The sequence below is a fragment of the Suricata suricatta genome, chromosome 7, assembly GCF_006229205.1.
Source record: "Suricata suricatta isolate VVHF042 chromosome 7, meerkat_22Aug2017_6uvM2_HiC, whole genome shotgun sequence".
NCBI classification, from domain to species: Eukaryota; Metazoa; Chordata; class Mammalia; order Carnivora; family Herpestidae; genus Suricata; species Suricata suricatta.
The window spans coordinates 86,709,404-86,726,282 of NC_043706.1; the positions used below are offsets into that span (position 1 = coordinate 86,709,404).

The following is a 16,879-nucleotide window of genomic DNA, read 5'->3' on the forward strand; positions in this document are numbered from 1 at the left end:
GGTGTACAATATAGTGATTCAACACTTTCATACTTCCCCTGGTGCTCATCACAAATGTGCTCTTTAATTTTCATCCCCTATTTCACCCATTCCTCCACCCACCTCCCTCTGGTAACCATTAGTTTGTTCTTAATAGTTAAGGGTCTGTTTGCTGGTTTGTGTCCCCCCCCCCGCCTTTGTTCATTTGTTTTGTTCTTTAATTTCACATATGAGTAACATCATATGGTATCTGTCCTTCTTTGATTGACTTACTTCGCTTAGCATTATACTCTCTAGCTTACAGACTTTTTAATACTCGTCCCACCCAGATAATATCAACCAACCCCATGACTGAAATTTTAAATACCATCCATATGCCAGTTACCAGCAGGCTCCCAAAGTAAACACAGACCTCACTTTTTACCTGGTGTTTTCACCTCAGTAAATGGTATTCTCTTCACCAACTTGTGCAGGCCAAAAACCTAGCATCATCTTTATTTTCTCTGTTTACTTATAATTAATCCATCAATTTCTATTGGTTCTATTTTTAAAACATCCTTAGTCTAACTACTACTCATCATTTCAACTTCTCACCAAGCCATTTTCTCTTACTTTGACCTTTTGTAACAATCATTCCTGTACTAAGTGGATAGAGTGGTCTTTTCAGAGCAAATAATATCACATTACTCTTTTAATCAAAACCAGTCCAATGGCTTCTCTGAACACTACAACAAAATCCAAGCTTTCTAGTAAGACCACAGATGAGCTAGCCCTTGGGTACCATGCCCTCTCCAATGCTTGTTCTACTGTATCCCCCTGGTTTCCCTGCTGTTCTTTGACTGTGGCAAATAATTCCTGATTCATGGCCTTTGCATATGCTATTCCTTCTGCCTAGAATTTCTTCCCCAAGGCTTTCTCATGAGTTGGTCCTTCATGTCACTCAGTTCTCTGTTCAGGTATCTCCTCAGAAAAGCTTCCCTTAACTGTTCTATCCAGAGCAGGCTTTCCTAGTTACCTCTAGACACTTGCCTTATTTTTAAAAAATCTCATTTAGGTCCACTTTGTTATATTACATGTTTATTTACTTGTTTACCAACACGCACATTTACCACTAAGAATATAAGGTCTATGAGTACTGGAACTTCATTAGCCTAGTCTGCTACTGTATTCTCCATGCCTGGAGCACAGTCGATACGTAATAAATATTATTACTAAATACAATAAAAGCTTATGTTTACTGAGTACTGTAAATGAGCAAAGGACTGTTCTGTGTTTTATCTATATTAACTAACTTAATCTTCCAATAATTCCATGAGATGCCAGAGTAGTGTTATCACAAAAGTCATCATTATGAATCACTCTGTACTTGGACTATTGGCTGTTTCCTTTTACATAGAAGGACTATAAAAAAATTACTCAGAAGGATTAATGGACAAGGAACTGTCCTGTGAGAAAATAATCAGGAGATATAAATCTCCATACACTAAATAATGGCTAATGTATGAGGACTGGTGGTGGCAGAATAACAACCAATAAAGTGGGTAAACAATGTTAAGTATAAAGAAATATGGCGAGGAATAACAAATTAAGGAAGGATAATTGTATTGTTTTCATGAAAAGACCCCTAAACATAGTATTACTTGTAAAACAAGATTCAATCAACCAAGGAGATGGCTACATAAAATGGCTTCTTTTTAAACATATATAAGATAAAAACAGAGTGAGGCAAACCAGAACAGACTCTTAAATACAGAGAACAAACTGAGGGTTGCTGGATGGGTAGGTAGGAGGGGATGGATGGGTAAAATGGGCAATTGGCATTAAGGAGAGCACTTTTTGGGATGAGCACTGGGTGTCATGTGTAGTAGATGAATCACTGGGTTCTACTCCTGAAGTCAAGATTGTATTTTATGTTAACTAATTTGAATTTAAATATATATGAATGAATGAATGAAAAGAAAGAAATGTATTCTTTAATACACTTTACTATAGAGAGTTTATAAAAGTTTTATCCCAAACTGTGTTAACACAGTTTTTAAAAAAATTTTAATCTATTTTTGAGAGAGAGACAGAGTATGAGGGGGGGAGGAGCACAGAGAGAGGGAGACACAGAATCTGAATCAGGCTCCAGGCTCTGAGCTGTCAACACAGAGCCCGAGATGGGGCTAGAACCCACGAACCGTGAGATCATGACCTGAGCCGAAATTGGAGGCCTAACCGACTGACACTCAGGCACTCCCAGTCTTTAAAAAAATATGTATTTTTAATCACATAGTGATTCTATTTTTTTTTTTTTTACATTATTACAGAATGATAAAGCCTGGCATGTTAGTCTAAAAGGCCCAGCACCAAGTAATAGGTTTATGATTATTTTTTCCTTTTTAAAACTCCATGTTTCTAAAATAGTGTAATAATGTAGACTCTGAATATACCAACTGGGGGCTGAAAAATTAGGATGTTTAGTTCTTCTCTTGCTATGTTATACAGAAGTGATGCTGAGACACACTGAGTTGGCTTTAAGTATTGGAAGTAATCACACTTACTTACTACTTGGCAGCTCTGAGAATAAAAGGCAGGACGATAGATTTTTTAGCTGAAACATTGTTTTGGCATTTGTATTAAGAAGATATTTAGGACAGGAACCATGAACATTTTGGAACACTTCTGATCACTGTTATCAACTGAGGAAAGATTGATTTCTGAACTGTTTCACCTGCTGGGTCAATAGGACCCTAAAAGAAAATTCTAGGGTACTAAAACTTTACTGGGATAAAATTAGAAATACTTTCAGCAGAAACCAATTTCTGGCATATGAAAACTATATTTTAAAATACCTTATCAAATGTTAAAGCATCCACTTATTTTCCACTTATTTTTAAAGTTTAAAGAATGCTCTGTTTACTCATAGAATGAAGTGACAAATGGTCAGAATTTAGGGAAGAGATTTTATTCCAGCAAGCTCATAATTTTCATTGCTATTTTTATTTTCCTAATGTGATAGTATGTGTATTGACAATTCTAAATAGTTATGATGTTCGATATCACTAAGTTAAACAGTTTTGCTCACCAATGATAAACAAAATATATTCAAAACAAAATTAATGATGATTTCCTTTGCCAAATGATTCATGATAGGGTTCCCTGAAGAGCAAACTACCTTGGAGTAGTAAATATAACTTAATATATTATATATATTTATATGTATATAAATACAACTTAATTTATATGACATCATCCAAGATTATACTTGTAATTTAAAAATGTCTAAATGTAGATTCCCTTTGCAAATGCTTATATGATCCCCATGACTTACACACCTCCTGCCCATAGGGCAGGTTAGAAACACTGACTTCTGGGGAGAACAGTGTCAGCAGTTCTTCTGCTCCGAATGTCCTACTAGGACACTTCTCACACAGAGGCAAAGATATTAAGCAGCAACAGCCAAAGAGACACGAATTCGGCACAAGGCTATCCTTTTGTTTTTATTGGGCTCTATGGGCTGTAGGACAAATCTCCTTAAAAGATATGGGTCTGTTTTCTATTTCTTTGGTATTTCCCAAAGTACACTGAGTATTGGATATAGCACTTAGCAAATCTTGACAAATGTTGACAAGTCAAAATAGTTTTTTATAGATAGCTGAGGCTGAGAAGGTTAATGGTGTATCTTTTCATGTACTTTGGGCTTTCTAAGTTCAAAGAAAAGGGCAAAATGAGATATGAGAAAAAAAGAAAAGTATAAAACAGCAAAAGGGAAAAAAGGCATTTAAAAGGTTGCTGGGAGATATGAATTCTAATTTCAACTTTATCCTTTCCCTATTGAGGATTAAATTTTTATATTATTTTTTACATACTGATTGTATCATCTTAGGTAAGAGGGTCTTTGTTCTTCAAAACATGAGAAAGTTAAACTAGGTGACAATGAAAGAATTCTTAAAGCTATTCATATTTTGATATCTAAAATAATTTCTTTATTAAAATTTTTTTGAATGTTTATTTAATTTTGAGAGACAGAGAGTCAGAGCATGAGTCAGGGAGAGGCAGAGAGAGAGAAAGACACAGAATCTGAAGCAGGCTCCAGGTTCTGAGCTATCAGCACAGAGCCTGATGCAGGGTTCGAACCCATGAACTGTGAGATCATGACCTGAGCTGAAGTCAGATGCTTAACTGTCTGAGCCACCCAGGTGCCCCTAAAAATAATTTCTTAATTAACAACTGTACTTATCATCAACAATGCGAATCCTAATACTTGCCAGCTGTCATTCTGTAAGGGATTTTTGGGAGCCAAAAATTAAAAAAAATTTAAAACAGGACAAATTTCAGGTAGTATCATAAATATGTTTTATACTTATTAGAACATAATCAGCTTAAACATCTTATGCATAACGTATTGAAGTACAAAAGATATATCTGAGAATAAGGTCTTTTCCCAGGAAAATGTTTCACTTTTCTCTGTGCTGAGGATAGCTTCATGTACAGAAAGCTAGGAAGAAGCTGAGAAATAATGGAGAAGAGGGAAAGTCTCAAGGAAAAGAGACCAAGAGTAGAAAGATAACTTTTTTCAAGATATTTGCCATCTGTGCCTCTCTAAAAGATGCCAGGCAGCTCCCCAGCCTGAGGGTTAGGGAAGCTCTTCTCACAAACCCTGGAAGATATCCCATTAGGTTTTCCCACCAGGAAGATAAAGAGAAGCAGATGGGATCCTGCAATTGTCAGGAGGTTATTTGGAAATGGAAGGCCACGAGGTTGGTGGTGTTCACTGTTACTCAGTTAACCTCTCCTTCCTTTCATTCTTCCTTTAATGAACTCTTTAATTTTACATGCTGGGTCCCCTACTGATGCTATTCATATCTGGCTTGCCCTTTTCATTTATTTTGTCTTAAATTTCCTTTTTTTTAAAATATTGCTTACTCTTCCAATCTCATGTTTGAGAAATATATATCTGCAATTTTCTACTAACAGGTTTGTAGTTGTACCCAAATAGGACAAAATTCAAGCATTAAAAAATGCTGTATCACTAAAAATGTTCTATATATAGACAACGAATCTGTATGCTTTTAAAGAAAGCAGTACAGAGAACTGCCAAACCTGGATATTTACTGACATATAAAAATCATATTGCTCTGGTACTTTTCTAAATTTGGAATAGTTCTATTTTATACTAACACATGAAACCCACACTTTTAGTCAATAGCCAAGGCTTTGTGAAAAAGTAAGAATTTAACAACTTTTCAGATTCGTATTTGATATGTAATCACATGTTTCTCTGTAGTCACAAGAACCATAACAACTGAGTATATCTTTTAAAAAAATTTACTGAAAATTCTAGAGACAGAATACATTTGGGGAATACCCTGCTTTCTTTCAAAGCTATTAATACAAGCATATTCGTAAATCTGTTCAAATGAATTTTCCCTAAGTTTGAAATCTTTCCATTTCTATTATGGTTTCGAAATAGACTACATTCTGAAAGTCCCCTGAACACATCAAATCATGATCCTTGTCTGCCATGACAGGCATTTTCTACTCTAGACTCGGGCTTTCAGTGCCAACATCATTAAGAGATTCTTTAAATTACTTTTTAAATGTCCTTTTCCCTCTGGATTTTCACTTATATCTAATTAGACTACTTACTCCATGCCATGTAATCCCTGTTGCCAAAACTGCTAAATGCTTCAATAAGTAGGAGGAGGGCATCAATGGAGCAAGACAGATGTAATGTCACTGGTCAACAATAGAAGTGTGAAGCAGCTGCCTTAATTATGAAGCTTATTAATTCATGGTGTTAAAAAAAAACTTGGCAAGAGTTTTTATAAAATATCTAAACTTTCCAAATAGCATCATATCATTTAAAACTTAAGATATGTTTTCAATAAGAGATACTGAAATAATTATTTTGTCACAGTAATTAACATCTGCATTTAACATCTATAATTCTAAGTTACAAGGCCACATAAAATTTTGAAAGTAACTCTGATTCTTAACTGACTTTTTAAAAGTATATACCCTTATATTTTAACGCTTAAAATTTTTTTACAATTGGAATTAAAAATACACAATAAGGATAAACTATGTCTAGGAAGGGAACTAAGGTATAGGGAAAGAGTTATAAAGAGATACTTTGTATAGAACTTGAAAAAACTTAACCTCATTAAACTTCAATTTCATTATCTGTAAGTTACCATGTACCACGAAGCACTGTTTGATGACTACAAATAATGTATATAAAATGCCTGGCAAGTAGTAGGTGCTCAATAAGATGCAATATTATTTTTTAATGGGTGTATTAGAAAGACAAAATTTAAATAAATGGTTTACTATTATAGAATAAGACTAGTAAAAAGAAATAGTCTCAGTACAAATCTCACACCTACAATATTTAACTATCATTTAAAGATAATGATACCTAAAAATGTAAACTTAGAAACATTTTAATTTCTTAGGAAGACAAGTGAGTGGAGACAAAAGTCTCAAAAGATGTGTTACTAAGGAAAACAAAACAAAATATCAGTGGAAGTGTACTTGCCCCTTCAGTGTTGACTGAAACAAAGGCTTATATACAATGGAGTAATAACAATAGGAATTCGTATCTGAAAGTTTAACACACTGCCATGTTTAAGAACAAACAAAACTCCTCATAATTCTGAGGAATAAAAATCTAGCCGACCAAGAGAAAACTCATGTAAATGCCACATAGGTCTGATCCTAATCCCTGCCTTCTCTGGTCTGTAGAGAAATGATCACCATCTATCCCACCAAAAATGACAGGCACAAGTCCAACTTCTCTTTTAGCTCTTTATTTTTATTTTTTATGGGTTTCTTAAATGTTTATTTAATATTGAGGGACAGAGAGAGACAGAGCATGAGCATGGGAGGGGCAGAGAGAGGGGGAGACACAGAATCTGAAGGAGGCTCTAGGCTCTGGGCTGTCAACACGGAGCCCGACACGGGACTTGAACTCACAAACAGTGAGATCATGACATGAGCCAAAGTCGGATGCTTTACCGACTGAGGCACCTAGGTGCCCTTCTTTTAGCTCTTTAGTAGTTTGATCATTAATAAATTCATTCTGCCTTTTTGAATCTATTATACATATATTCATGTATATATTTGAATCTATTATATATATTTATATATATTATTGAATCTATTAATGTAATACACACACACACACACATATATATATATATATATATATATATAAGTTTAAGTAATACATTCTCTGAGTTTATTACTTGCAGGATCAGACAGAACTTCTAATTGAAAAAGTAACTGTGTTAATGACCTAAAGAGGGCCTCTGTTCATACAGTTCATGATTTTAATTTCAGTTAGATGGATTCAAAGCCTTTGCCTTTCTAAACTGAAATATCCTGATCACATATCTTTCATAATTTGAGTAGCTCACTTGGGCCCAAACTTTCTCCATGATGTTTTTGTGATGTGGGACCAGGAAAAATATACATAGCAAATATCTTGTGTAGGACTGATTAACATGAAGGAATACAGTCTAACTTGTTTCGTTTTTAGAGACTGTTTGATGATGAGTGACATTTTGCTCATTCTTAGAGCATCACACTGAGCTGATGACCAAGTATCTTTCATAGTTTATTACTATGGTCCATAGTTTATGCTTTAATATTCCTTCTCTCTCTCTCTTTCCCTCCCTGCCCCCCACACGTTTGTCAGTAATATTCTATCTCCTGCCCTTATAAAGAGCCTCACACACTCTAGGTACAAAATAAATATTTTTTTGAAAGAATCAATATATGGTCTGTGAATAGAAATATTACTGAATTTAATATGGACAATGAGAGAGTAACATGTTAAGGATAAAATGTGTAAAGTATGCATACTTCATTTTACCCTGAAGATACGTATTTGTTAAGACAATCTCATTTACCTTGACTCTTTACTATTTGGGAGAGTTTAGTTTTCATCTTTAAACTCAGAAATTTCCTGTTTCCTCCATTCTTTGGTCAAATAGATGAAACTGTCACAATAATACCATTCTGCAAATTACTGGTCTGACTCCAACCATTATACTGATAGAAGAAAAGAGCAAGAAGAATAGAATTCAGAAGACAACATATAAATCAACTTAATGTACGGGTTCTTTTGTTTTGTTTTGTATGAAACCTGACAATCTTCCCCCATGAGCACTGCAAGAGGGAAGTCTGTAGTGCCAAAAATACTGTACAATGAAGCATGTCATGAAATAACCTGATTAAATGCTTTCTCTTTAACTTTTGAAACAAAATACACTTTCTGGTAAATATTATAAAGGCAATAAAATTGTATCTCTACCTAAAAAGAAATTCAAAAAAGTTGATAGTGATATACAAAATGACTAGATAAAGAATAGGAATTCCAATTCACTTAAGTAAAGGAAAAACAATTATGGCTAACGATGAGATTCTAAATACGTATCTTCTTTAAAGGAAAAAAGGACTAAAACAGTAAGCAATTATCAGTCATGAATACATAAGATCAAGAAGACCATCATTTGAAACTATGTTTGATGATAAATGAAGAGAAATAATAGATTTATGTATCTTTAAATTCCTGGTTAAATGAATCAATGTCTCAACTGCCTTTTTTCCTTCTACAGTTGGTTACCTGTTTGTTTTTTTTTTCCCCTCTGTGCTAAGTATAATCAATCACATTGCAACGTATTTAGAAAACCTCAAAGAAAATCTTAATGAACACAATTTATACACTACCATTAATATCAAAGGAAACAAAACAAAAAATTCAATACATTATATCACCTAAGATATAGTGAGAAAACTTCATTCACTGCCAAAATTAAATTGATGCAGTATTAGCATAAGTTCAAAGTAATACTCAGAGAAGTAGCTTTTCAGTTGTGATCTCTGGACTACTAAAAATTCTTTTTAAAAATAATTGATAAATTAATTTTTAAAAGTTTAAAGATGACTTTAGAAACATCAGTGACTTTCTTTGTAAAAGGAGATGCTGGTAGTGAATATCTAATAACTGCTTTTTTCAAAAATATAATGCAAAATTATTAATTAAGCATTATAGTAACAAAAACAGTGATAATGAAAATAGGCCTTTGAAACTCTAACAACACATATATTGCTTTTTTCTGCCCTGTTGTGTTTATAATCCTGTTCTCTATAGCTCCTGTCTGGCTGTTTTTCTCTCCTTGTTTCAAAACCATAAAGAGATTAATACGCATTTGGGGAGGTGAGAGTAAAGATAATGAGGCTATGTGAGGAATCTTAGGAATCTTTAGTGTGGTAATAAAAAAACCCAAACAAACCCACTTTTCAGTGAAAGAATGTATTCTAGAAATTATACTGTAATTACTTCAAATACAATCTTGCTTTACTATTTAACGTTTCTTTGTTAGTTACAGATATGTTCTCCAGTGAATGGAGCGTAATTGCTATATAGAAATGAACAAAACAGTGGTACCTGCAGATCTCCGTGTCAGTGTGAGTCCTATAGTTCTAATGCCTCAGTATCCTTATTCAAAGAGCAGTCCCACTGAGATATTATAGACTTAGATGCTATCTAGCACACGCTGAGTTTGCTGGACTAAACACCACAATTCCGGACCTCGAGCTATATTACAAGGTTGTAGTCCCCAAGACAGTATGGTCCTAACTCAAAAAACAGACATACACATCAATGGAACAGAAAAGAAAACCCAGAAATGGACCCACAACTCTATGGTCAACTAGTCTTCAACAAATTAGAACAGAATATCCAATGGGAAAAAGACAGTCTCCTCAATAAATGGTGCTGGGAAAACTGGACAGCAACGTGCAGAAGAATGAAACTGGACCACTTTCTTATACCACACACAAAAACAAATTCAAAATGGTTTAAAGACCTAAAGGTGTGGCAGAAAACCATCAAGATTCTAGAGGACGATATTGGCAGCAACCTCTTTGACCTCCAACGGGAGAAACTTTTTACTAGACATGTCTCCAGAGACCAGGGAGACAAAAGCAAAATGAACAACTGGGACTTCATTAAGATAAAAAGCTTCCACACATCAAAGGAAACAATCAGCAGAACTGAAAGGCAGCCTATGGAATGAGAGAAGATATTTGCAATGATGTATCTGATAAAGGGTTAGTATCCAAAATGTGCATCCAGAGTTAACATGCACCCCCCCAGCATCTTCCAGATCAGTGTGTGTGTGTGTGTGTGTGTGTGTGTGTGTGTGTGTGTGTGAGAGAGAGAGACATGAGAAGCAGCACAGGACAGTGGTTAAGAAGCCACACTTGGTTGCTAGACTGCAAACTATTCACTTATTGTGCTGCTAATGGGATATTATCAATCTCAAACGAGTGGTTATAGTGAGGATTAAATGCATTATCAATATAGAGTTTCTAGAACACTGCTTGGCACATGAAAAGCGCTCAAAGGTGTTAGCTGTTATTGCATGTATTCCCAAGGTAGACATGTACTTTTTAAAATAGATTAGGTAAATACACCAAGGTAGGTAAATATGAAAGGAAAACTATATTCTTAAATCTAACAGACACTAGTTTAAGATGCTTGTCCAAACTAATTAACCATTATTTTACTGTTTTCCATCCAGATAAATCCTATTTTTACGAGTTCCAATTGGGAAATAATAAAAACCTCATTCTTAGGAATCTAAAAACACTATTTTTTTTATTGTTCCTTTAGAAATGAAATCTTAATTTTATCAACTTTTTAAAGTTTATTTATTTATTTAGACAGAGAGAGAGAGAGAGACAGAGTGACAGAGAGAGAGAGTAGGGGAGGGACAGAGAGAGGGAGAGAGAGAATCCTAAGCAGGCTCCATGTTGTCAGTGCAGAGCCCAAAAAAGGGCATGAACTCATGAACTGTGAGATTATAACTTGAGCCAAAATCAAGAGTCAGATGCTCAAGTGACTGAGCCATCTAGGTGATAGCTGCCTTATATACTTTAATTCTCCACTCTTTTCTTTTTAATTTTTTTTTAACATTTATTTTTGAGAGACAGAGAAAGACAGGTCATGAGCAGGGGAGGGGCAGAGAGAGAGGGACACACAGAATCTGAAGCAGGCTCCAGGCTCTGAGCTGCCAGCACAAAGCCCAACGCAGGGCTCAAACCCACGAACGATGAGATCATGACCTGAGCCGAAGTCAGATGTTCAACTGACTGAGCCACCCAGGCGCCCCTTCTCTACTCTTTTCTATAGGGAAACAGTAGAAAACTGATGAATACAGGATTCATCTGTCCATTTATTAACAAATTATTTTCTGACTCACTACAGTATACTTGGCCTTATGGTGTACACAAAATCTACACACTAGTTTCTCAAAGGAGAAACACTGAAAAATTGGGAACTATGAATGGGATATTGAAGCCTATTGAGAACAACAAGCAACAGGAGGTAAGAAAAAGCTAATAAGTAAGTGAACTATCTCAGAATCAGTGAATGTATAAGAGAAGGACCTTAAAGACATATACAGTCTAATGGTTTTTAACTCTTTAAAACACCAATGTACCAGAGGGGTAAGATGACATATAGTATTCTTTTGTAACATACATCTTTTTTTTTAATGTTTATTTATTTCTGAGAGAGAGAGAGAGACAGACAGAGTATGTGTGGGGCAGGGGCAAAGAGAGAGGGAGACACAGAATCAGAAGCAGGCTCCAGGTTCTGAACTGTTAGCACAGAGCCTGACGTGGGGCTTGAACCCACAAACCGCAAGATCATGACCTGAGCTGAAGAGGATGCTTAACTGACTGAGCCACCCAGGTGCCCCAATTTTGTAACATATATCTTGACTAATGTGCTAACAAAGTTTTGTGGGACATTAATATATTTAAACTCAACAGAGACAAAAAGGACGATGGAGAAAATACTCTTTATAGCAACTTTAACTTCAATATTAAATTTAGTTTTGAGTTTCTTGGCTAAAAAGCAAAACTAAACACAGTATAGTTCTTTTTAACCATGTGCTATATCTGTATTTTTATTTTGCAAGGAAAAAGGGGAAGGAGTTGAACAGTTTTTCTGACATTAATTCTAAGATAACTTAATCATGTGTTCTTATGTAAAGAAACCTCTGGAGCATCATGGATTCAAGAATGACTCAAAAGACGCAATAAGAAAAGCTTTCAATTATAATTCACATAAGTTATTAGACTGAAGGACAGGGTGACCACGGGCTGCTACCCTCGCGTATACTTATTATCCTCACTTACATGTTAATAGTGGCTCATTCCATTCTCAGAAGTATCCAAGTTTGGAAAATAAATTATGTAGGAATCTTGGTCCAAACATGTTGCTCTGTGGTGATCTTGTTTGACAAAGGAAAAGACCTCATAAACAGTTTCTGCCAAATTTCTATAGGCACTGGATGGCAACCATTTAAGATCCAAATTAAAATAGAAGGTATAAAATATATACAATATAATCTCTTTGTATTAAAAAGCAATGTAATAACATTATGAAACTTACACTCAGAATTGAAAGCAATTCTTCAGTACCACATTCAGGTTTCAAACGCTCTTTGAACATTTTAACTGTTTGGTGCTTCAAATAGTAGTAAGAGGCAATTCGGCCATATGTCAGAGGTTCAATGCTCCGATTATCCTATTTCAAAAAGAAAGGTAAAATGCCCAATAAAAAGTATAATAGAAGCACATACATTCATAAAATTAATAGTTCTTACTATAGGTTGCTATTGTAACAATTTTGTTTATATTTTTGGTTATCATCAGAAACAAAAGCCCTACTGTTAAAAAGTTGGGCAATCTTTTCATTTGGAATGTACACGACTGAGTCATACCTCTCCAATTTCAATACAGTAGGAAAGTTCCAGTTCAACCAGAGACTTCTCAACCAGATTGGAAAGAAATCTATTCACGGAATCATGGCTCACATCACTCAAATTGTAGTAGCTAGAAAACAAGCAAGGTCATTTTCACTTCAATTTCCCTCCATTCTCTTCTTTTCAGAATTTCAAAGAACAATTATATTTACAGCAACTCAAAGAAGTAAAACAACTGCAATTGCCAGTTTCATCTTACAGATCAAAATTCCCAGATCAGTGTTTCCTTTATAGGATTTGTTGACACTAATGAACAATGGTACTAACTAAAAACATGTAAGATAAGCAGATAAAATTCAGCATCACATTAAACAGATAACTTTCCAGAAACAGTATATTATATATAAATATATAATTCCCTTTTATATATGAAAACCCATCCACAATAACTTTATAAAACTCAAATAACTATTGATTTGAGTAGATGAATTCTTTTAGGAAATTTAGTCATTGATTGCTCTCCAAATGCTTAATGACTACATGTCACCCTAAATATGGGCAAAGACATCACCAAGCTAACAAGAAAGCATTTGAACTAAACTTCTATAGACAAAAACCACACAGGTTCAGCTCTGTATATTTTCCAAGTAAAAAGCCTCAGGACACGCAATTCATCTCAATGCTCCTCCCTCTAACTCCAAAAGGTTCTTGGAAAATCCCTAAGATAGCTAGGAAACTGTGCCTGGGAACAGATCCATATGGTGACAGAATGCCCCTACATCATGGCAGATCACTAATTCTTAGTGGGTGAATCCTGTACCCTGGTCGGCACAGAGAATTACATCTCCTCTCTACATACACATCAAGTGCCAGGAGTGTGCAGTGGCCTCAGACCGGACTCCCATCTGAACAGACTGAAACCCGAGCACAGGGACGTACGCCTGCACAGGGAAGAAAAGGGGGTACTCAGAGTCCGGGAAGAGAGTGTTAACAATCTCAAATGGAATAGTCCTGAAGGAAACCACAACTGATCAAATATGGTGATTTTTTTTCTTTCTTCAAAGAGAAAGATTTGGGGTCAGTATATTGCAAAAATGTATTTAAAAATACACAGAGCAGGACTTAAATGATGTCAGGATATATTTTCAGTAGAAAGAGAAAATTGCACAAATGGCTAGGAAAACCAATAAGAGTCTCCACTAAGTATTACTAAATGACTATTGAGGAAAATCTGTAAATCATAAATATATGCTCAACATTTTAATTTTCACAAAAGAGGAATAGTTATTTTCAAGCTTAGTCTGCAGAGAAATTACTGCCTTTCTTGGAAAAGTTCATGTCATAGACCAAAATCAAGCAATATTTATCAATGAACAGGTAAGTATTGAAACCAGTGCTGTTAATTTAAACAAAATGTACAAATTTTTAAAAAATGTTTATTTACTTGAGAGAAAGCAACAGTATGCACACACATGCAAGTGCAAATGGGGGAGGGGCAGAGAGCGAAGGAGAGAGAGAATCCCAAGCAAGCTCCATACGGTCAGTGCAGAGCCCGAGGTGGGGTTCGAACTCATGAACTATGAGATTATGACATGAACCAAAATCAAGAAGTGGATGTTTAACTGACTGAACCATTCAGATGCCCCAAAATGTATAAACCTATCTAACCAGGCATGTAAAGTGAAAAACCAGCATCAGAAACCATTAGAAAATACTTCCTTTATCCTAGAAAATAACTAAAAGCAGTATTAGTTAGAATAATGTATTCTGCATTAGATGGTGAATCAAAGCATTCTGGACATTCAAGGTCCCATTAAAGAGATCGCTAAAGCCATTCTAAATTACTATGCACATTTATTGTCTTTCATTTTTTTTCCAACAAATGGAATTTATTAGCCAAATTTTCTATAACAGAAGTGCTTTACTTTATTATTTTACATTCTTCTGGCTTGCTAAATATAAATTTTCCAACACTATTTTCAGCTGGAATTAGTATACAGTTGATAAAATTTTCTAAATTGAAAAAAAAACAGTGAAGCAATTCTTTATGCAAACAAATTACAAAAGGAAGGCATTATGAATAAAACATTACCATAAAAAACAAAATTAAAATACCATTTTTGTCTAAAAATTTCCTAGGCCATTTGAAAACAGAAAGTCTCATGGATGCTGCTACTGATTACTCGAAGCCATTCTCCTATAAATATAACTGGAATGACAACTTTACCATATTTTTGTTTTAATTAAAAATTAGTATATTTGTAAATAATATTTATAACATTCTTTGAAGAGACTTTCCTTCACAAATTATATATTCTTTTCAATAATTGTTTTTGTCACTGTTTTATTTACAAGGTATATTTTCCTGGGCTAATACCCTTTCTAATGTTTTTCTAAGTGTAGTGGGAAATTTTTAAGACTGATTTCTAGCTTTTATCCAGACAAAGTACAGTCAGGGTAAATTTTTCTTAAACATTTAAAATAAGTTGCAAAAAGAAAAAAAGATCCTAAAATCATGTCTCTGAGACTACAACACATTATTTGATGATCATATTATTTATAATATTATTTGATAAAAATTAAAACATTTTTGAGCATAAGTTTAAAAACTTCCATTGACATTTTCTCTTGATATAGTTGTTCATTTCTAAGGCGCTCACCAACATTCTCACATTGACTTGCCTAACAAATGTAAAACTTCAATTTAAGTAATTGAATGTAATATTTTAACCAGCACTTTCTATTTTTTAAATAGTTATTACTTTCTAAAGCTAAATAAAAATAGTTATCATTTACATATGCCATAATATCTGAAGAAAGTAATTTTAGAACTTTTAAAAAATTCTATATTATTCTCAGATATCATAAGGATAAAAGTGTTGATATTGAGTAAATTAAATGTCAATTCAATTACTTAAAATTTCAATGATTAAAAAGTTGTCTTCTGGGGTGCCTGGGTGGCTCAGTTGGTTAAGCGGCCAACTTCGGCCCAGGTCATGATCTCACAGTTTGCGGGTTCGAGCCCTGCATTGGGCTCTGTGCTGACAGCTCAGAGCCTGGAGACTGCTTTGGATTTTGTGTCTCCCTCTCTCTCTGCCTTTCCCCTGCTTGTGTTCTGTCCCTCTCAAAAATAAATAAATATTAATCAATTTTTAAAAAGTTGTCTTCCAGCCACCCAACACAAATACTAAAATGCCTATTTTTGTTGCGATATAACTTTATTGATTAAACTATCATTCTTTGCTAATATTTGAACTAAGGTTACTTAAACCATTTAAAAAAATCCTGATAAAAGTAAGATTTGCTACATCTTATTTAGATACATAATTTCATAAGACATTGTAAAATAAACTAAATGTTGATGAATTATTGTTTAGGTCACATAAATTTTTAGGAGATAATATATTCTGACACTTTCCTGGGAAAAAAGAATGGAGTTTATGTTTACCTGAACTTCATTAGCATTATATGGCCTTTGCTCCTATAGCATGAACTTTTTAGTCACTGGGTAATTTCTAGCCTAAATAATTATAAGCAGTTAGCTTAAAACATAATATATAATTAATTTCAATAATCACTTTACTAACTTGAAAAAGCAAGCAACAGCTAAGTAAAATGTCTGTTTTCATGTTGCACTCTCCACAGTACAAAATTTATAATTTACTGGTTATTAAAATAGAAATATTACACAACTGTTTAATTACAAAGGATACAGTGTAGTTTCATGCTCTCTGCATTGAATCATCAAGTCATTATCTTCTCTCTGCCATAAACAGACAGCCTACCTTTTGTCAGCATGCTATTTCATTTATTTCACAGAGAAACCCAGTTCCACAATAATTGACTTGTCAGAAGCTCTAATTTATGAGGCTGAGCTCTGTAAGATTTCTCTATATTGGACTCAACCTGCACACAAGCAGGGTTGAATATTTACAATGCTGTTAACAGGTGCTGAGTTGTTTAATGATTCTAATAGCCAGAAGCGTACTGAGAAAGCCAGCGGGATCACAATTACAGGCTGTTTGAACACAACAATTACTAGTCCCCTGGGAGGTGTGAAAGTCAAAGGCAGTTGGATACTGACAGCATCTAGCACATGGGCTAGACAAGCTAACTTCTATTAGCAGTCC

General features: G+C 34.4%; 1 protein-coding gene across 1 annotated transcript in view; it reads right to left on the reverse strand.

Moving 5' to 3' along the window:
* ASCC3 (activating signal cointegrator 1 complex subunit 3) overlaps window positions 1-16,879 on the reverse strand; it is a 328,231-nt gene that overhangs the window by 59,077 nt on the left and 252,275 nt on the right. The window contains exons 35-36 of the mRNA XM_029944011.1: window positions 12,768-12,879; window positions 12,437-12,571 (exon numbers count right to left, since the gene is read on the reverse strand). Of these exons, the coding sequence (XP_029799871.1) occupies window positions 12,437-12,571; window positions 12,768-12,879 (247 nt within the window). The remainder of the gene's footprint in view (window positions 1-12,436; window positions 12,572-12,767; window positions 12,880-16,879) is intronic.